Here is a 23,815-nt window from a genome sequence, read left to right on the forward strand (position 1 = left end):
AGAACGAATCTTAGGATACTTTCGAGAACACCACCCCAGGTTTTTATTATCATAGACCTTTACACTCAAGGATATGCAATCGTAATCTCATTGACTTTTCTTGCTCATCTTCTCTATGCATATATAGTTTTACTGGTCATGTAATAGATATAAACAGGAGTCATGACATAAATTACATAAACAATAAATTACAGAGAGAGATGAAATAAAACCGATCTTTTAAGATCAAGGCACTCAGTACGGGGCGCCGAATGGGACTTGAACTTTTTGTAATCGAAATCAATTTTGTGTACACAAAATCCAATTCTGTCATAACAAAATCATTTTTGTCTTAAAAAAAAAGTGATTCAGACTTGTTTTATGAGAACTTCAATTTTGTAATGACAAAATTCATTTTTGTCCAAATAGGTATGCAAATATAAACTTATTTGCATACAAAATTGACTTTTGGTACCTGATATGGAAATTAAAATACAAAAGTCAATTTTGTGAGACAAAATTGAATTTGTACGCAATTAACATGTTGATTATAATACAAAAATGATTTTTGTCATGACAAAATTTTGTTAAACTGAACTTATTTTTGTTGAACAAAACTCACTTTTGTCCGTTCAAAATTGAATTTCGAGTACAAAACCACAAGAGTTCCATTCGGCGCCCCGTACTCAGGACATGTATTCAAAAGTGCATTAAAACCTATGGTCTTCCATGGGCACATGGAAATCTAAATAAAGGCAATAGTAGTATACCGCTGTTCAATAGTCGTAAATTGATTTGATTAAAACAAATCAGGGTCACAAACTAAATCTGAGGGAAACGCATCAACAATTAGAGGAATAAACACAAAACAACAGAAACACTGAACTGCTACAAGAAAACAAACGTCAACATACATAATTTTTCAAGAAGACCGAGATAGTGGAAACTTTGTCGTTTTTTTACAACAAATCAGTTGATGTTCCAGCAGACGCGTAATCACAAAATTTTGTTTTGTTTATACAAATAAAATTGAGAATGAAAATGGGGAATGTGTCAAAGAGACAACAACCCGACCACAGAACAGACAACAGCAGAAGGTTATCAATAGGTCTTCAATGCAGCGAGAAATTCCCGCACCCGGAGGCATCCTTCAGTTGGCCCCTAAACAAATTTATATACTAGTTCAGTGAAAATGAACGCCATAATAAACCCCAAATTATACACAAGAAACTAAAATTAAAAATAGTACAAGAGGCTCCTGACTTGGGACAGGCGCAAAAATGTATACTTGTTGAATTTAAAGCAAATCTATGAATTCAACATATATTCTTCATCATTCACAAAAAACAAAAAAAGATATGGTCCGGGAACACTTTGATTTGCGTTGTCAACGAATAAAGTTCCTAGTGTGAACAGTGTGTTACTTACCAATTTTTTTTTATACCGCTTCCAAATTTATTACTTTAAGTGTTATGCCTCAAATAGGAAGTAGGGGACGAAATTACAATGTAAAAAAAATAGAGTCATGAATTTGAAAGTTAAGTAGTGATTTGGTTCAGCCGAAAAAAAGGTTAAAAATTAGCATTTTGGAAGCTGTCAAAAGAATTCAAGATCCCCTTATATTGCACGGAAATAATTACGAATATCCCCGTGCCTTTATTCATATTTGATAATCTGGCTTCGGGGTCATTTACACCTATGACACAATTATAAAAAGTCCTCAGTCTTTAGAGTTTCGATTGACGTTTCAATTTAGGAATATGACAGTTGTTGTCCATTCGTTTGATGTGTTTGAGCTTTAGATTTGTCCATTTGATTCGGGACTTTCCGTTTTGAATTTTCATCGGAGTTCAGTATTTTTGTGATTATACTTTTTACAATCAATTGAAACAGACAATTTTGTCTCACGTCTTATTTCGAACGGTTGGATTGAAAAAGTAATTTTTGGAAAAAAGTTACATACGACATTTTGGAAACCCAGCGACACTATGATTCCTTCAGTTTTTTTAACGTGATTTTTTATGACCTATTTATGGTCTGTGCGTCCGCCCGTCTGTCTGTTTGTCCGTCTGTCTGTCGTACCGTCCGTAAGTCCAATCGTCCGTCTGTCCCGCTTCAGGTTAAAGTTTTTGGTCGAGGTAGTTTTTTATGAAGTTGAAGTCCAATCAATTTGAAACTTAGTAAACATGTTCCCTATGAAATGATCTTTCTAATTTTAATGCAAAATTAGAGATTTTATCCCATTTTCATGGTCCACTCAACATTGAAAAGAATAGTGCAGATGGAGCATCCGTGTATTTGGGAAACATTCTTGTTCCTTCTTATTTATGACATTTGAACATGGGTAGACTACTGTTGCCTATATTGAACATTAACTACTTTTGAAAATTGAAATTAATTTAAAATATTAATAAATGGAAAAAAACAACTTAAAAAGACAATAACAGATTGGTATTGAGGTTGATGTCAAATATGCGGCTAGTGATTAATGTATGAAGCATAATACAAAAAAAGATTCCCTACTCCAATGAAAACTCAAAATGTAAAGTCCTGAATCAAACGGAAAATCAAAAGCTGATATACATTTAACTAATTGAAAACCTGGTTTTATAACTAGGTACCCTCTCATTCGTATGTTCGGTCACATGGAATTTAATTTTATTGACAACAATGTGTGAGCAAAACAAAAGGGTAAAATTGTAAAAAAAAATGGGGGTACAGCAGTCAACGTAGTGTTCTAATCTTAATGTCTATAAAACAAACAACTTATTTTGTTGCAATGATATACAATGTACATGTTTTTCTAAATAACCAAAAATATCAAAGTGTTTGTTTGTTAACTTCCTTTGTCCTCATAACCGATGTATGATACTCGAACATAGATCAAAAACTGTATATATATACCGCTATATTTCATACTTAACATTTGAATTATAATTATATTGATTAAATCGAATATGTACTGTAAAATTTGTATATAGTGTAATGGTTCAGTAATTCTCATACTAATATTTGAGTAATGCATGAATAGTATGTTAAACTGTAGTCTATAAAATAGTGTATTTATCGTTTTACCAACTACTTACATTTTACCCCACCTAAAGTCTGAATTGCAGAAATGTGTTATTTTGCTTCCTTTCAATTTATTATATAATTTATCTACCTTGTTTACGTGGACTTGTTTGACAACTAGTAATATATTTTTTATCTCCTTGTAAGGTAAGATGGGTTAATATTTTACATCTACAACATAAATGCAGACTATCTATTTTTCGTTTGTAGGTTTGTTTATATATGACCAAAGTTCTCGTAAAATATTTATTTCGTACTTACATACATATGCTGAAATTTGTGCTACAATAATTTATGTTTTTACGATAAATAATCAGATGTTTAAGGGGGCAAAAAAAGAGCTCTTGGTGCATCCCTCCTTACTTATGAGCAAAATTAGTAATTACACAAGAAAACAAAAAAATCAATTTAAAAAACAAATAATATCTCAATCTCAATCAAACATGTTTTAAAGTCAATTATTGAACTCCTTGCAAAATATTCAAATCACAAATCTTTGAAATAAGTCACAGATTTTTGTTACATTTTCCTCAACATAGATTTGACACTTTGATCATAAAAGGTATGTTTTTTTTCATTCAGACATTTTCCAACTTGGTCACATTCTGAATAGGGTTTTGCAAATCAACATTTTTCAGTTAACAATGGTGTATATTTAGTTTTGTTGACAACATATACTACTGTTTGGAAACAAATGTTATCATGATAGGACAGAAGCAAGTGCTTTCCGTATTTCTGAAGTTAACATGGTCATACTCTTGAATATCTCCAAGATCTTTTGCGACTAACATTTGTTTTAAGTCCTATTATCTTCGTTTGTAAAAAAACATTGCTTTATTAACCAGTCTCAGTCTACTTCTGAACTACTTCTTTGTGCCTCGTGGGTAAAATATGTATACTATAGGCAAAAGATACAAAAAGAAACGATATAAGGTCACTCTCAACGTGTAGACAGATTCGGTCGCGGTCTGTTTATAAGTGAAAAAGTCATAGAGTTTTTTTTAAATTGATCTGTGAATTTTCGAGATTTGAATATCGATAATCCTCGGTTGCTACTATTCTATACAATACGTATTTGAAACACATGAGACCACCCTTAGTTTTTGATGGGGTTGGTGTTGCTTAAAAACTTTTAAAGACAACACACCTTATCGGTATTTGTCCGCCATTACTGGACAGCACATATGTTCCCGTCATGTTTTGTAGTCCTAATTCAAAATATCTGACACCACAATGGAATCATGATTGTTGTATGACGTCAATGGTTCAAGCGGAACATATTCTCGGGTCAGCCGGGAATAGCGATAAGGTAGCAATACACAGTTAGGAGTTTAGTTTCGCATTATGGCCCCTGTGGATTTTTCAAATAGGAAAGTTATTGTGTAATAAAATTCATTTTTAGACAGCTGAGTGCTAATTTAGCCTTCAAAGATGGTTTATAAGAGCATCGAGATTATTTTTACATGTTTTATGGGCTATTTTCTGTTTGACAATCCGTATTTTCATAGGTAGACCGGCTATCGGTCCAGAAATTAATGTAATGTTTACAAACACTTTTTTTCTACACGAAGTTTTTGACGCAATTTTACCAAAAAATGAGACGAAAGACATATGATTTTCATTGGATTTGCTGAATGATATATGTATACAGTTTCAGAAAAGGTATTACTTCAAGCGATTGAAATTCTACTTTTAGCCAAATTTTGGGGAAATATGTGACATCTTTTCCCCCCTTTTTGCAATATTTTATAACAAATAAATGCAGATTGTTGCCATGGATACACCCAAAAGAAATTATATTTTACCCTTTTATATACTGGATATAAAATCTATGGAAGATTCTGATTACATACATATGCACATATATGACACAAACAGTAAGCTTGATATTGCAAGAAAGCAATGAAAAGGGGATGGTAAAATCTATAAGGGCAAATTTTAATATTTTTTCCTAACTGTTTATTGCTACCTAAGGCTTGTAAAACCGACTGGTGATGTTGTAGTCGTCAAATATACGGATATAATTAATGTTTGAAGCATAATACAAAACAAAATATAGAAAAATAGCGAACTCCAATTAACATTTAAAATGGAAAGTCATGTCTCGAATGGCAAAATTAAATATACATCCAACTGTCATAATCCTGGCTTTGAACAGTTCATTATAAGTTATATGGTTCGCTACTGACCCCCTACGGATCCATAGAGTGTTTGTAAAATACAAACTCTCTATGGATCCGTAGGCGGTCAGTAATTAACACCAATTTTAGGATGGACTCAGGATAATCTTAGGACACTCTCGAGTTGTGTGTCTTACGCATCTTATGTTAGGACGTCCTGAACATATACTAAATGCGAAATTTTAAATAGTTAAAGTAATTTTTTGATATAACATTTATAAAAGATGAAACCAATTGCGAAATTTCATAGTGAAATGATTTTATGAATTAAATGCATGATTTCAAATGTAATTATAAATAATATCAAAAAGGATTCTAATTTTAACTGGAAAACCATTTGTTTTTAAATAAGAAGTGAATTCGTAGTGTCATCCTATCTTGAAACACGAAGTTCAAAGATTTGATTCATGCACAATTTCTTCACATGTGAGATAATAACCGATGGTACGTTTCATTTCATGTTTCGAACAGAAATTAGCAAAGTTAGGTTGAAGATAGGATGATCGTAAGGCATCTAGATAGGTGTCCTAAAGTAAGAACGGAAAATGCGGTATATCCTAAGTTAAGAGAGCTTCGAGAACACGACATAAGACAAATATATGTCATAAGATGGTCTAAGGATACGTCCTAATCCCAAAATAGCTCCGAGAACACCACCCCTGGTTTTATAGCTAGCTTTGTATGAGAGTAACATGATATTCCATTATATTGACAAAAAGGTTTGCGGAAAAAACACAAGATGTAAATAAACTCATCAAAGATACCAGAATTAGATTAATAATAGGTAAAATTGTCAAAAATTGAGGTGAAACAGTCAACAATGGTTATAATCTCAATCTCTATAGCATATTACTAATTCTGTTGCAATGCTATACATGTATTTCTAAACAAACTAAAAAGAATATGAAACAATTTTGTTTGTTGATTTCATGATCATTTGTCCTTATCCTAATCGATTTATTATATATGAACATTGGTTAAAAACTGTAAATATACCGCTATATTCTATGCTTAACATTTGAATTAAAATTGTATTGACTGAGTATCCAATATGTTCTGTGAAAGATTTGATGCAATTTAATATAGTTTAATGGTCTAGTAATTCTTCTTAATGATAGTAATGCATGCATGAATATTATGTAAATCACAAGTTTGAGTCTATACAACAGTGCATTTAATATTTTCACATATTTCTACACATTGTATTTCTATGATGAGTTTTGAAAATTCGAAGTTTGAACCTGTCCCTTATTATCTGACATAAATACATTACTTCATTTCAACCAAATAAGACAACCCAATAAAACATGAAGGCCATATCAAAAGCCAGGAAATATATAAAGGAGTTGTATTTAGTGTCTTTCTACATCCAATAACAAGTATATTCAATTTCGTAAAACGTCTGTTTACTTGAATAAATGGTTCGTATGCATCTGATCCACAGATATCTTCTCCTGAATTTTTCCACACTGCCCAAAGTATGTTCTAATTCATTTTAATATTTGTCTGTACAAATACTGATTTAAAACGACACCAAATATACTTTTAAAAGAGAAAAAGAAGTCTTCTGGTAATATTCGTTTTCATAAATCGTTTTTTTTTGTAATTTAGGGGTACAAATATAAAAAAAATAAAGAGATATGGTATGCTTGCCAATAAGACAGCTATCTAAGATAAAAACAGATTGAAGTATGTATAGATCACAGTACAGTGATTAATGATAAGTAAATCACATACCGCATAGTCAGTCATAAAAGGCATCGAAGTAACAAAATATGAAACAATCAAAATGAAAAGTACGAAATAGCCTGATTATGATAAAGCAAATATCACAAATAACAACCAACGACATCACTGAATTACATCTCCTGACTTGGGAAATATAAAAAAGTAGATATGATATGATAAAAAATTTCCAATAAGAAAACTCTACACAAGAGACCAAAATGACACAAAAAGTTACAATTATAGGTCACCGTACAGCTGTCGCGAGTTTAAACATGTTCATTAGCGACCAACCCTCCTATAACTGGGGATAATGGTGTTACAGCACATGTTAAACAAATGGTAAAAAATCAGTTTGAAATTTCCTTTACCTTAGTTGTGTTATTTGTTTATGCTTAAAACGGTAAATTAGATATGATGTTTATGTATGATTTCAGAGTAGAAAACAATGAGGCTGAATGGCTGAAACAAAAATACTTGTAGTTGCGATTGATTTTGGAAGTTCCGGTGCAGGATATGCATTCTCATTTGCATACCAATATAAAAACAATCCTTTAGATATCTCAACATCAGTATGGAATAATGGAAACGGACCACTTCAGGCAAAAATTCCGGCTGTTCTTCTTTTTGATCCGGATAAAAAGTTTCACTCTTTTGGATTTGAAGCCGAGGACAAATATGAAGAGCTGCTGAACACCAATAAATCAGATCAATGGTATTTTTTGAAAGGGTTCAAAATGCAGTTGTATAGTGCTGTAAATGCCGGAGAGGTATTTATTCTTAATTCATAAACCCTGTTTCTTGTATATGTTTTGTTTTGTTTGTTTGTTACAGTGTAAGGCCAAACTCAATAAAGACACGTCTAAATTCAATTTAGTCGATAAATTCAACAGTACTTATTGTTATCGAGATGAAATTTGTTCTTTAAGCAGCAACCCCCTATCAAGGACATCTTAATAGGGAATACAAACATGAAAAGATCGAATCAATTTAATGATATATACTTCGTATGCAATTGCTGCTGGAATGTTGCTACATAGAAATGGAACATTATACACCTTGGAAGCTGGAATCATTTCTTTGTCATAAAGTTTTGTTAATCAAGGATTTCGAACGCACAACCTCTCGCAGTAACTGGGAAACCTCTTAAATGATCCCAGTTCAGTCAGAAAGCTGACCCCAGTTTGACCCCATTTCTTAAAGCAACAATGGACGTCATGTGATTACCATATATGGGCATTATTTTACCAAACAAAGTGAAGCTCGTTTTTTGAAATTTGTAGTTTTTAGCATGGATTAAAACTATTTTCCTTTTAAGTGAACATTCTTTAGTATATAAGAAATATATTACTCAACTCAATTATGGATTAAACTCATTTTTTCTCTCCCAAAATGGGTCTTCAAAGTCAAGGTGTTGACGAAAAAAATTCGTCACAGAAAATTAAAATCGTAATTTTCTTTCTTAACTTCTCGGGAAGCTATGCTGAATTTAAATTATGTTATGTAACATAACTTGGACTATGATATATCAAATTTGTGTTAGTTGAAATGCTAAGATACGCAAATGTGCCACTTCGATGTGTCGATATTTCTGACGAAGCGGGGTCGACGGTAATTCACGAGTTACGTCCCTTTTAGTGGGGCGGCTTAGTACCGACAAAATCATGCAAATGGTGATACAAGCAAGGGATTTGGTATGGACGTTCATAAGGAAGTACTTTATTATATTAGAGGGGTAGCCAACATGTTTTCGATTTTTTTCACGGCGGCCATCTTGAATTCAAAATTGACATCATTTTGCTCAATCGTGGAGATTGAAAAACTGTTATTACCATTTTCAACGCTATATATGTCATGAAAACTATTTGAAAAAAAAAATGATATGAAAATATGTCAAACAGACAACAATTGTAAAAAAAAATCACCACTTCCGGTTTGGGTCGAAAAAGTTCGTACACTCGAGTGACATAATAGTGGTATAGATATACGACCAAAATTTCTGTTTGATATATCAATAATCATGTTAGACATGCTGGAGGAATGATTAGTGTAATAATCTACAATATTTTCCGATGTATTCCGTTTTAACAGCTACATGAACACAATGTTGTACAGGTCAAGCCAATTGTGAAACACATAGAATTACCAGAACAAGTTTTCTTGCAGCCACATTTGTGTAACTCCTGACAAGATGCAGCAATTGCTGCTAATTGTGTCCAATGACGAATCCACATTCCATCTGCGTTCTCCTTAACCCATCTCTAATAACCAGGATTAGGTAGATAGTGATCATGTGTGACTGCCCTGTCCCCATACATGGCCACCTCGGTATGTAGCTAGTTTGGTATGATGAAGCAGTGCAGCTCTAGTGGGTCGAATGGTGTCATACTGTCTTTGTTTGTGTGCAAATAGTTCAAGTCTGGATTCGTTGATGTCAAATGTTGTTGTAGTTCTGTCGTACATAACCACAACAAATGCCTCTATCAATTCCATATCAGAGTCACTGACCAATACAGGTTTCTTACTTAATCGTTCAAAAACCTCGGTTACATCATTAAATATTTCCCACGTCATGCCATCTCAATATGTAATCCACCGAACGTAACAACGACTTTGTTTTCACCGTATTAATTTGGTCATTCCAATTGAATTTGCTTTGTCAAAACAAATAGCGGTTGATCTGCTGTAATCACTGGAGTTTGACCAGGATTAAGAAACGACACACCATCCCTGAGCTTATCTATCGAATGTTTTATGGTAGCAACTGAGTGAGCTTGTTCTTAAAATAATGTCATTAAGCAGCTAAGATTCATTTCAACAGTTGGTCCACGTCTATCTGAAGAATGAAATGATGACCATGAAATATTTTCGGACGTAATATCTTCACTTGTTAACCTCACCGTATTTAACCACTCATACTCATTTTGCAAACTCATGAATAGATAATTGTGGTTACGTATATTAGTAATATCGTCAGGCAGAATGAGAGGTTCTGGTTTTGTTTTAAGATATGCAGGTTTTATATTCATATAAGCAGCAGTGAGTTCTGGTACCTTTTTAGATTTTGGTTTATGTGTAGGTAATATTAACTCATCACTTTTAACGCCGATATTATCTTTAATTGGATGTTTCAAAATAGAGATTCCGGTCGCATGAAAAGATGATTTTTATGTTGTTGAGCTTGGGTTGTGATCTATGTTGTCAGCTGTGGTAAACACTTTGCCCTTTAATAAAGGCGGGCATACCACACCTTCATTTAAATAACGTTCAACAACAGCTTCCCCTAGTTGAGTTGAAATTTCCAGTACCCGAACGTAAGAGATACATAACCCATGTTGAAACAATGTATCTATAAGAAGTCTTTTCCTGGTTTTTGCAAAGAGTAACAGTCCAAGATACACACACAATGGTGTCTCACGATCAGCTGAATGTCTTTGTTGTACTGTAACCTTTTGGCTGTTTGGGTGATAATTAAACATTAAAAGTTGGGCCACACCTAAGTTAGACTTTGTAGAAACGTTGTATAACTGCGATTTGATATCAGGTCCATGTTCTATCATTTTCACCAACTGTAACAAAGGTCGGGGTATGCTATCATTGATATCTTCAGAGACCAAGGATCAAGAAAATGTTGTCTTCGTTGTAGCTAATTGGCAGCGAATCATTTCGGCCGTCTTTGTCATATGCATGGTGTCATTGTAATCACAAGCAAACGCTATAGCTGGTCCTATATATTTTCAAACATCAAAAGTACATCTCTGCCCTTTAGGTGTGCTTCCAATTCTGGCATCTTTTGCAATAGCTTGTCCTACAGTCGAATAGAATGTACCTGTGCAGAAGAAGAACCAAATTGTGCCAATCGTTCCTCGTACAGGTTTGCCAGCTCTGATAATCGAGACACAACCGACTCTTCAGAGTTTTTTTGAGTTTCAAAAATCTATGTGACCAGCTCAGCTAATGCAGTTTCTTTCATTATAGTTTCCTCCGGTGTGCAACTGCTTTCGATTTCTGTTTGTCTGTTTGTCTCTTTGATCTCTCTTTGTTATAAACAGCTGCGAGACAAGACGGGTGATACTTCATTTCTTGTGCTATAACATCGCCACTACTCAGCTTTGACAACAGTTGTTTATCCTGAAGAGCTGTTGCACAATCCACTAGTCGTTGGTTTAGTTTTATTGTCATTGCCTCTCTTAAGACAGATAAAGGTCTCTCTTTATCACAAATTAAACATTTATGCACATTTTCAACTGCATTTTGTTTTTGATCTTTAATAGAACGAGGAGTACACCTAAAAAGTTTAGGAGACGTACAATCACTAGAACTTCCAGATGGTATCGGTGACATATTGCGTTTCTTGGCTCTCTCAAGTTTATTATTATTGAACTTTATCCTACACAAATTATGGTACTTGGCATTTTCTTTTTTAATTGTGCTTTCAATACCCTCTCCGTGGTTTAATCGCCGAATATCAAGAGGGATAGGGAGGGCATTTAATTCATGAAAAAGATGGATAGTTTTGCCTAACATTGTATATCCTTTGTCTGACGATTTCAGTAGGTCTGTTGTGACCTCCTGACACAAACAACCTTTTGTCCAATCAGTTTCCAAACTATTTAGTTTAAACATATTTATTTATAGTGGATTGGGAAACAAGTTTTGCAACTTTTATTAATCCCTTTCCACTTTGCGGGTGCGAGTGCTGCCTTGTAGCGGCATTATCCTACTCTTTTTCGAAATCTACATGGGTGTCTTTAACGTGCAAGAGATATGGCTCTCTCTTAACACGGGTCAGCCATTTATCGTCCCCTTCCGAAGGACTATCATCGTTTCCTCAAGACCATACTCGCAGATGGTGTCAAGGGAGAGCCGAAAATTGAGTTCCTGAAATCTGCTGAAGAAGCTGATAAGCGAATTCTTTTCGCCATTTCAAAAACTAAGTAACTATTATATAAACAAAAGTAATCAACAATGAACTTATAAAACAATAACGCAAATATTTTCTGAGCAATAGATAAATGCAACAGTAAACTATAACCGAGTGAAACTAATCAACTATTAGAGAAGTGCACGAAGAGTGTGTGTCTGTAACATGAATAAATTTACGCAACACAGAGAAACGTCACAGGTAAAATTCTAGAAATTGTATAAAATTCAAGATAACTTTTCTAATTATGTTATTTGATGTATTAACAACAGTATTATTATAGAACTGTGTTTGTAATAAGGATAGAATTCCTTCAAATCAATATCCGATCAGAATTGCAAATAAAACTTCGTAACTAAAAATATGAACGGTGGATAGACAAGTACCGAGACACGTCTTATAACAATGAGAACACACACTCTCAAAAAGGTTAACTAGAATAAAATTACTCCCTCTATTGGTCCTTAACCTATTGAACCTAATGTAGCAATCGAAGATTAGTCGAAGATTTGTGGAATATAACGACTGACATTATTTGGGTTATAAAGCAGTCAAATCCGGGATATTCATAAAACCAGAAGTGGGTTATCGACCGATATTCGACCGAAAGTGATACTTTATCTTATATAACAATGATTTACTCCATTTTGTAACATTTTGGATACAATACAAGCAAAACGGTCCATACATATGATGTCTGTTCCCTATGAAGACGTCATTTCGAAAATCCAAGATGGCCGCCATGATCGGATGATTTGTTTTCGTGGCTACCCCCCTAATATGATTACATACACCTAAAGGCATGTTCTTACAAAGTTTCATGCTTGTATCACAATTTGCATGATTTGCGTGGTAAGCTGCTTAACTATTTGTTTGACACTATCATGAACAAACTATTGTTATATCAAGCACCATATGCTGTTATTTACAAGTGGATATTATTAAAAATAATCTTATTAAAAATATTTTGATATGGTAAACATGTGCAAAAAAATAGAGAAATATCAGTCCCATTGTTGTCTTAAGAAAGTAGCAACAACGGTCGTTTCTAAGTTTAAATCGTCCTCTTTGTCTTGATTTTGTCCTTGATTCTGTCTCGGTTTTGGACAGTTTCTCGCAAAATGTCCTTCTTCTTGGCAATTATAGCATCTGTTATTATTCTGTTTCTGTGTCCCGAAACGGTCTTTATTCTGCCATTTTGATCTTGGATCAAAGTTTCTCTGATTTTGTTTGTGATAATTAAAATTTTGTGGTGCTTGTTGGGTGTTCAACTTGGCATCCATAATACTCTCAACGGACTTGGTAACCTCAGTAGTTATGCTATCTTTAATGTCCCTCCCAAACTGATTTAGCCTTTCTTCAGTCACAAAACGTTTCCCGCCAATTCGTCGTACATCTAAATCTTCAGTTGTACTGTAACTGACATCTCTGTCTTCTGTTTCTACTTCTATTTGTCTTATTTGATTTTTCCCTTTTATACCATTTTTACAGGTTGTATGCCATGCGACAAGGTTGATAGTCTCCTCCATTGTTTTTGGTCTTTTCGTCAGAACATCATATGCTATGCTTTGATCTGGCAACCCATTTAACATATGTTCTATGGCAATGCTGTTGAACAATTGTTGGTTCATTCCTGGATATGCCTTTTTCACCATTGTCTGTATACGTGCTGCATACTCATTGGTTGATTCTTTGTAACCTTTTCTGACTGTCTGCAATTCCTTTCTGTATGTTTCTGGCAAATTATTGTCACCAAAACGACTTTCCATTTCTTTGGACAGGAGTCTAAATGAACTTCTGGTCTCATAAGGCAGCTCTGCGGCAAAATTTGCAGCCTCATCTTTCAGGATTAGCAATATTTCTTCAGCCTGACGTCTTGGATCCCAGTTGTTTCTGTCTGCAATGATTTCAAATTGCATAAGAAATGTGCTCCAACCTTCTTTGCCGTTGTAAAAGGGCAATCTTGATCGATATCCATCCTGCGTGCTCGACATTGACTCTGTTCTGCCTCTTGTTTCTCTACTTGGCATTCCTTGATCTGTTTGACTGTTTTGCCATAGGAAATCTCTTTCTCTTTCAACTTCTATTATCTTCTCCCTCAGTCTTGCCATTTCTATCTGATTAGTATCCATGGTGTTACTAGGTGGGTAGATATGTGTGTCGCTGCGTGAAACCATTCTTGGTGGATTAACAGTCTGGTCATAAGTCATGTCAATAGTTGCTTTATTTTGAGTGTTCAGTACTCTTTGAGGTATGCTCATTGCACTTGGAGCGCAGTGGTATGGATAACTTGTGCTCAGTGCACTAATTGATTGTGGAAAAGTGTTCTGTACACTTTGATTAGACAAATTTGTGCTCAGTGCACTATTTGATTGTGGAAAAGTGTTCTGTACACTTTGATTAGACAAATTTGTGCTCAGTGCACTATAATCTGACAGGTAAGTGCTCGGTGCACTTTGAACAGGGGCAATTGTGCTCAGTGCACTATCTGATTGCGAAAAAGTGTTCTGTACACTTTGATTGGACAAATTCGTGCTCAGTGCACTATAATTTGACAGGTAAGTGCTCGGTGCACTTTGAATAGGGACATATGTGCTCTGTGCACCATACGGAAAACTATAAGTACTTTGAATAGGTGGACTAGTAGTATATGTATGTGAACTTTGACTATTTATTGAAACACTGCCTAATGAATTACCCATATTTAATGAAGATGGACCAGCTTGGACTGTGGATGTATGTAAACTTGGCGTCATACGAGAATTTCCCTCACTACTTGAAAATATTGGCAATGGTAGCCCTCTATTCCGTAAATTCATACTGACTTTGGGCAAAAGCAAGGTTTATATCTTATAATATACTGTGTGTAATGCTTTAATAAATCTGTGCTTGTTTATATTGCCCAAGTTTGTTTGTTTGTTTTGTTTGTTTGTTTGTTTTTTATTTTTGTTAATTTTTTTTTTACTGCTGAGTATCAGTTACTCTTAATTTTTAAAATGTTTATTACACTTTAAGATATCAGAAATCTTTGTAGTGTTTACCTTTAAGGGTTTTTTTTTCACTCGAAAAAACGATACACCTTTGAGTGTCAGTCACTCTTTAGTGCTCACTTATTTATACTTAAATAATACACCTTTGAGTGTCAGTCACTCTTTAGTGTTCACTAAATAATACTTAAATATTACACCTTTGAGTGTCAGTCACTCTTTAGTGTTCACTAAAATATATATATTTTTTTTTTAAATAACACTTTTAGTCTCAAATTAACTTTTTGTTTTTCTAAATTTATACTTTTAAAAATTATCTTTATTTATTATTCTCCCCCCCTTTTTTTTTTTAAACTCTTTGTGTATCAAGTTACACTTTGAGTATCATAATTTTTAAATAAAAAGAATTTCAGTGGCAATTTAATAAAAATTAAATTCGTTCACCGCTGTCACCAATTTGTAGCGCCGACCGTTTATAAAGTTTACCAATTTCAAAGCAAATGAAAAACTGGTGTAAAATAGATTCCGTTTATTATAACAGAAATAAATGTATTGCAATTTACAATAAATAGTATTTAAATATTATCAACGTATGTAATTACCTATAAAATACCTAATCTGAAAAGTTATATCTGAAGTTCGTAAAGCAGCTGATCGTTAGCATCCAAATTTGAAACTGACTATAGTTGACATAGTTTACAAAGCGAATACACAAAAATAGATATTCCCTACTTCCGGTTAATGGTTACAATGTAAATATGAACGCTGTGTAGCAAAAGGCTACAATTATGAAAGATTATCGTTATAATTGAATGTGTAAAAGGTAATTCCATACAACTTTAACGTATATAAATGATTTGTTATGCAGTTCCTATGAAAATTACTCCGCATAACATCTGAGTCGCGAATGACAACCTAAAATGTGCTACGAACTCCCGGTAAAATCATTACCAAAATATTGCGGGAATTATGAAATATAAAAATGAACTGCACAAACTATGTGCATTAAACAACGTAATAACTTCTATTACGAAAGTAAATTAATGTAAAATGCTTTGGCACAACAAACATGTGCAAAAAAATAGAGAAATATCAGTCCCATTGTTGTCTTAAGAAAGTAGCAACAACGGTCGTTTCTAAGGGCTTGCTTTCCGACTGAGTTGCTTGGATAAAACGTCTTACTAACAAAGATTTCCAATATTTGATATACAAATTACTTTTTCAAAAAAAGATTAATATTTAAGTTTTTTTTCAAAGATGTAATGTAATGGAAGCAATTCACTGGAAAAATGTCTTGTTATTTTTGTAAAAATGTTGTAAATCTTTTGACTTTATTGGATAGATACACGGTAGCTATAACAGTTGACTGTTCTTTTGTTTTTTCTTCTGTTACTCATTGTTTTCCCTATGAGTTTTGGCCCCGCTTCAAGCTTCAATGTACATGCTTGTGTGAAAAATATACACCTATACACCTTAAGGGGGTAGACCTTGGTACAGGGAGATAACTCTTTAAATCAGATATGTGTTTGTAAAAGTCAAGTTTCCTCAATGAATTTTAAGCATTTACCTGAAACAGATTGAAAATAATCTATGTAGCAAAGAAGCTTAGAACATATTTATGAAAATGGCTGACACAAACATACTGATGATTTTAAGAGTTATTTCCCTTAACCTAGGTCTACCTCCTTAAGGTTTATTAATATTATTCTTTACAGAAAAGAGTTACTGCGCCAAATTTTCAAATTCTGTTTCTCAAACAGAAATGTATAACGTTTGAAATCTGTTGACAGGATATAAGAGTAGATTTTGAATTGCTGGATGTAGGAGGAAAACGCATATCTGCAAAAGCTGTTTTTTCTGCTGCTATTGGCTTTTTGAAAGACCATTTCATTCAGCAGATGCATTGGAGAAAGCTTGGAACTGTCGAAGACGACATATTTTGGGTAGTGTCTGTACCATCAATCTGGAATGATTCTGCAAAACAGTTTATGAGAGAATCAGCTGAAAAGGTAAACTATATTTAAACAAGCCTAGTAAAACCAGATACTAAGAAATACTTGGTAGCGAAGAACAAACAGTCTTTTCGTGCCATTTAAACAATAAAACGCAACTTTAAGTTTGAGTATAAAACTAAAATTAAAAAAAAAAAACATCTAAGGGAAGTGCGCTAAAAAAACCCACAAGAACTATATGTCTGACTTGGGAGATCTTGGAGCAGCACTCCAGTCAAGGTAAGTATTTCCGGGCTTGTATTTCCTATCATGATTTTCTTGATAGGGGTTGCTTTCCACAGGGAAGCTATTAAACCAAGAGTTCCAAATGATGAAGTTGAAACAATCCCTTCGTAAATATTACAGACGCCACCACCAGTTGGTTAACCGTTATAGAATATCCGTTTCACAGATAATAGCGGATATGTTCCTCAGATCATAACCACAACTTCGAGACCTTTTCACGAATGTGACATACAGAATTAGACTTGTTGCCAGATTTGAACTAACTTGAGCAACACGACGGGTACCACGACAATGATGAACAAAATTAAGCTTACATACTTACCTTTATGGATAATAAAGACATACAAGTCACCAGTATCAGCTGTAGTATAGTTTTCGATATTTTTTAATAAAATTTGATTAAAAATTTGTTACTTGGTAAGTGTAAGCTTACCATTTATAATTATTCGTAAGCATACACAAAAAAACCAAAACATATTGAAATAATTTAATTTTGGATGTAATGCGTATTCTGATTGGCTGACGTCGTTTTGTTTATCAGCCGATAGACATAATTTTGTCAACGTTTTTTCATGATTTACTCCGGTTTAAAATGGATTAAAGAATTAAATTATAAGAAATGACTGTAATATTTTTTTCTGCCTATTCGAAATAACATAAAAAATGTGGTGCACACTTTAAATAACCCGCTACGCGGGCTATTCAGTGTACACCACATTTTTGATGTTATTTCTTCATAGACAGAAAAAATATTACAGTCATTCCTCAAACATATATTATATTGATTTGTTTTATCAGGTTGGTATACAAGGTGACAAGTTCATTATGGTATATGAGCCTGAGGCTGCATCTATTTACGCAAGACTTCTTCCCGTTGATAAATTTGTTGGAAACAATGGTGCAGTCATACTGAAAGCTTTTGATCCGGGTCGAAAGTTTATTGTTGTGGATGCTGGAGGTACTATTATGAAAGTTAAACATTTTTTTTTATTTCTCCCAAAGTCGCACCGCAGGGGATATGGTAATTGTTCTTATGCTTTTGATTTAAATTAATCAAAGGTCTAGGTCACAACAGTTTTTTATAAACTCAATTTTTTATCAACTTTGGTATGATCTTGTCTCAAAGGATGAATAAGACCAGTATTGAAGCTTGAAGGTTAACGGTTATATTCATAGACTGACATTAAGACCATATTTTAGTGGTATCATTTTTTGTCAGTAGTTAAAGGAAAAGATCACAGTAACTAGATTCATACTAAAATTTGTAAAAAAAACCCGTTTATTTCAGACAATGTCTTCACCAATCTTTTTAGGATAATGTGACACGTGGCTAAAACTTATTTTTTTATTTTGAAGACAATAGAACAAGGAATCAGATCACAACATTAATACATATTTTTAAACTCGTATATTTACATATTCTTTACGATAATTTGTCCAGTTCTATGAGTACATTTTATTTTAACTTTCTATTTGATACTATAGGTGGTACTGTAGACATTTCTGCTCAACAAGTTTTAGAGAACGGCGAGCTTAAAATAATACATAGAGAATGCGGTGGTCCATGGGGAGGCGAATGCATAAACAAACAGTTCGTAAATATGCTTAAAGAACTTTTTGGAAAGGAAGTTATGAAACAGTTTAAAAATAAACACGGAGATGATGTCTTGCAACTACTGAGAGATTTTGAAGTAAAGAAAAAAATGTTTAGAGAAGAAGATGAGGAATCACTAACTATTCGCATGCCTTTAAGTCTGATTGAACTGTTCCTTGATATAAAACAATCAGACGTTCCAACAGCTATTGCAAGTTCAAGATTTGATGAAACTGTACGTCTTAAAAGAGACAAATTATCTATTGCAGGATCTTTAGTTGAAGCATTTTTTTCTGAGACTATTCAAATGATCATTGATGAAGTATTATCCATATTGAAACATGAAAGATGTTCTGATGTGAGTGCAATAATGATGGCTGGTGGTTTTTCAGAGGCTGACATATTACAACATGCCATTAAAAAGCAATTCCAATCGTTGGAGATTTTTATACCATTAGACGGGTCTCTTTCAGTGTTGAAAGGGGCTGTTATTTATGGCCACAATCCAAATGTTGTATCATCAAGAGTATGCAATTATACATATGGCGTGGGTGTTGCTATGAAATTCGACCCAAGTATTCATAATCCTGGGCAAAAAATTTACCGCAGAGGAATAGAAATGTGTAATAATCTATTTGACGTACTTTTTGAAATTGATGAAGAAGTTCATATTGGACAAACTAACAGTATTGATGTGGCATCATATTTTTTGTCAGATGAAAAATATGGTCCACTTGAATGGCATTTTAGTATTAGTACTAAAAAGGACCCTTTCTACACTACAGATAAAAGTTGCATGGAACATGGATCCATTATTGTTTCTCCGCCAAATGGAATGTGGCCAGAATTTGTCGAGGGACAAATATTCCTCAAAATTGCTGGAACAGAGCTAGTTGGGACGTTTGTCAATAAAAAAACAATGAAAGAAACGTCCGTTAGATTTGATTTTTTACCGTCAATCAATAAAAATCCAGAGAGAAAACGGTTGTTTGATCCGTTCTTTCTAGACATTTAGCTTTGAATTAACATTGATTTAAACTTGTCATTAATTCTAGTACAAAACTGGTAGTTTATAATTTTTTTCTTGCAACCACAATCTGGGCCAATATGTAAAATTTTCATCCAAAACGTAAAAGTTCGTGAATAAATATGACGAAAGTAATTTAGTAACATGATACAGTTATACCTTTTTTGTCTATTGAGCATTTCTGTTGTTAGCACACATGTGTGTATACTTAAATACTCATAACATATAGTTCATTAGTTATATACTAGATAACTAGCACTTATTGAATTGAATAAATAAAGTTAAACACAACTATGACACTTGTTCCTATTGATCAAAACAGCAAAATTATGTAAAGAAAGCACAAAAGTTTCAGATAGGTAGAGATTAGTTCTTTCATGCACTCAGTGTTCTCTTGTACAAATATCAGGTACACAAACTTATTATTTTATGTGTCTGGTATCCTTTCTTAATTTTAAAGGTAAATTTGATAAACAATGTTACATAACAGTTTAAATTATTTTGGGAGTCACCTCGCGTTCTTCGTGTTAGAATCGTCTATATCTTAGGCGCTTTGGGCATAAATTCTCTTTTGTTTCTTTTCATTTTTGTTTTTGTTAGCATTTTTTTATAATTAACTTAATTCAACTTATATGAATTAGGGTCAAAATGTTTACTTTGAGACACGACGATACGATAAGTGGGGTTGAGTGTCTTGTGCATGTCCGTCAGTCCGTATATACGATATATGCTTTGTCCTTCTTATACTTACAGTTTTAGAATCATTTTTTGATATTTTAGTGACAAAGAATGAATAAATTTCACTTTTTTTTCTTGGTAAAAATTTAGTGTTTCATTCAAAGCATCCAATGTTGTCCCATTATTTTGGTTTGAACATATGTTAGGTGGTATCTATTTTCAAAACAAATCACTGCATTGATGGTTTTATTATTTATAAAATACAGATATAATAAATATGTTGATATGGAACACGAAAGGTACACAAATGTTAAAAAGCACAAAAATTCAAAATTGGAAGAAAATATCATGAATGACGGACAAAAGTTTATAAAACATTGTCGTATACTACATCATATTATTAGAATACTTTTAATTCCACCGTAAAGTTGCTTATACTTTCGTCGTTGCATAAGATCAGTCTCATAATTGCTTTGATCTTTCCTCTGATAATGTTTGATCGATAATGCAGTAAAAAAAATGTACCTATTGTACTATTACACCACTGTTCTAGGTTAGGGAGAGGGTAAGGTTCCGGCTAACATGTTTAACACCGCCACATTATTAATGAATGTGCCTGTCCCAAGTCAAGAGTCTATAATTCAGTGGTTGTCGTTTGTTGCTTTGCTACGTATTTGTTTTCGGTTAATGTTTTTGTACATACATCAGGCCATTAGTTTTCTCGTTTGAATTGTTTAACATGTGGTATGAGTTTTTCTCATTGTTGAAGGCCATATGGTGCATGAAAGTGATAATTTCTGTGTCGTTTTTTGTCTCTTTTGAAAATTTGTCTCATTGGTAATTCCACAACATCTTCTTTTTTTTTTATAATGAACACAAATTTCCCCAAGATATAAGTATTTCAACTTAATACCTTAACACAGTTTTATATTTTCAACGTTTATGGTGACATTATCAATGTATTACTGGTTTATAATATTTTATGGTAATGTCCATCATGTACCAATTTATCATAATACAAAAAAAAAAAAAGTGAGCATGGAAATTAAAGAAAGAACTATAGAGACAAAAAAAAACCAATTAAATAGATTCAAATGAGAAAAAAACTCATTTAAATTCATTCATTGGTATGGCAGCGTTTAAATGGAATAACTAACTGAAAAGTTAAACGCAAATAATTGCCCTTTTTCGCGATTCTTACGTTGTGAAACAAAGATTATTGTGTGTCATAAATCATGTCTTCGAGCTGAAGGCTTCTTAACAATAAATAAGATATCCCACAAATCAACAGCATATGGCGATAATCTTTTCTTGATAGTAATCGAAGGAGCACACAATTTTGACCCTTTAAATTCAAAAGTCAAAATGCATTATGCATTAATCAATTAACATCCTTCAGATGTTTATTAGAAACTAGTCTTTCGTATCTCTTTATACTTATATGTTATTTTGAATTATAATAAGGTTTATCACTTATAAGATAAACCAATTTAATGAAAGAGATTTGATTAATATATTATTTTTTTCCCCCTTAAATGACATATTTTATCATTCGGATCCGCATCTCGCTTCCGGCTTATAAACATCACGTGACTTCAGCCTCACAGTTGAACTAGCCGCTCTGGATAAGTGAAAGTTTCAAAACCCACCCACCTCCCCTCACACTCTATCAACAATTACTTGTGTCTGCTGCTGTTTTATTCATTTTTCAGGCTGTTCAGAGAGAAGCCTGATACTTAATACGTTGTTGGACAAATTAAAGATGACTAGACTAAGCCGATGGAATTGCTTGCTGAACAAACTTTTGAGAACTATCGTATTCCTAATCACATGTCAAAATCAAATGACAAAACACATAAAAAAACGAATGGACAAGAACAGTCATATTCCTGACTTGGAACAGAGATTTTAAAATGTAGAAATGTTGGATTAAACCTGGTTTTATAACGCATAACCTCTCACTATGTTGACAGTCTCATCAAACTCCGTTATATTTATAATGATGCGTGAACTAAACAGACATAATAAATAAAATAGTCAAAATATGGGTACAGCAGTCATCATCGTGTAACAATTTTAAAAGGAACAACTTAACAGAAATTATCGTAAACGAATAAGTAATGATGCACAAGTATAACGATCTGATTGTACAGTGTAGGTATGAGATAATACATCAAACTTTAATTATCAAAAACACATATGCAGAGTCAGTATTGAATCCATGAATTTGAAGAACACAAACTGTAGAACAAAAATGTCAAAATGACTCAACATATGATTAATATCTGAGAGATTTAAAGTTGAAACATACTTGTAAGCAAGCATATTTTATTTTATTTTTCATTATTTGATTGGCAAAATTACTTTTTTCAATGAAAAAAGATTTTTGATTTTTCTATTAGCAACCGGCTATTGAATCAATTCTGCAGTAGATCGTCATAATTAGCAATGACGGTATGCCAAAAATAAACTGAAATATATATATGTAATTGATCTTTAATAGGTATGAGATAATACATCAAACTTTAATTATCAAAAACACATATGCAAGGTCAGTATTGGATCCATGAATTGGATGAACATATACTGATAAAAAAGTTTCAAAACAGTATGATTAGTATCTGATAGATTTAAAGTTGAAAAATCATTGTTTTAAAGAAGAACGACATTTCATGAGATAGAAAGTGCTGACAAGCATATTTTATTTTGACTCTTTCAAAATTTGATTGGCAAAATTGATTTTTTAATGAAAAAAGTTTTTTGATATCAATATTAGGTTCATAGAAATTTTGCAGGAAATTATTAGCAATGAAGATTTGTAAAAAAAACAACAACCGACATATAACTGATGTTATATAGGGACTATATTGAACGAAGATTTTTAAACCAAAAGGCGTTTAATCTTTTAATCGGAGGTGGTTAATGAAAGATACAGCTATTGCATTCCATGTTTATATCTGCTGTGGAAAAAATTAATATTCAAATTTGATGGGAATCTTGCCTTAGTTGTGGTAAATTACAACGTCCATAATTTGGTTCTTACATGGACCTATTTCATTAGTCTGACTACTGAGTTAAACAAATATCTCTATTATGGGGGGGGGGGGGGCTCGGTGGCCGAGTGGTCTAAGTAGTTACTACTGTATTCACTAGCCAGTCAACACTAAGGTTGTGAGTTCGAATCCCACTCGTGCAGGTGCACTCGACTCCAATCTTAGTTGACTAGGATTGTCAGTTTTCCTATCGAAGGTCTTTGGTTTTCTCCGGGCACTCCGGCTTCCTCCACCAAAAAAAACTGACCGCCACGAAAAAGCGTAAACGCGGTGCTTAAAAGAGGCGTTAAAACACAAAAAAGAAAAATCAAAATCAAACCATTATAGTGCATTCTAGGCTTCAAGTTTTGATACATTGT

General features: G+C 33.1%; 1 protein-coding gene across 1 annotated transcript; it reads left to right on the forward strand.

Annotated features, from left to right (window-relative positions):
- The first annotated feature begins 3,038 nt into the window (after window positions 1-3,038).
- On the forward strand, window positions 3,039-19,832 carry LOC139487797 (heat shock 70 kDa protein 12A-like). The gene is made up of 5 exons (XM_071272899.1): window positions 3,039-3,198; window positions 7,394-7,726; window positions 16,658-16,876; window positions 17,903-18,062; window positions 18,590-19,832. The coding sequence occupies exons 2-5, from the start codon at window positions 7,415-7,417 to the stop codon at window positions 19,711-19,713; spliced, it is 1,815 nt and encodes a 604-aa protein (XP_071129000.1). The 5' UTR covers window positions 3,039-3,198; window positions 7,394-7,414; the 3' UTR covers window positions 19,714-19,832.
- The last annotated feature ends 3,983 nt before the right edge of the window (window positions 19,833-23,815 follow it).

The sequence above is a fragment of the Mytilus edulis genome, chromosome 9, assembly GCF_963676685.1.
Source record: "Mytilus edulis chromosome 9, xbMytEdul2.2, whole genome shotgun sequence".
Lineage (NCBI taxonomy): Eukaryota > Metazoa > Mollusca > Bivalvia > Mytilida > Mytilidae > Mytilus > Mytilus edulis.

Coding starts and splice junctions, on each gene's coding strand:
- LOC139487797 (XM_071272899.1), top strand. CDS start 7,415: ATGGCTGAAACAAAAATACTTGTAGTTGCGATTGATTTTGGAAGTTCC. Junction 16,877..17,902: donor TGAGAGAATCAGCTGAAAAG/GTAAACTATATT, acceptor TTGTTTTATCAG/GTTGGTATACAAGGTGACAA. Junction 18,063..18,589: donor TATTGTTGTGGATGCTGGAG/GTACTATTATGA, acceptor TTGATACTATAG/GTGGTACTGTAGACATTTCT.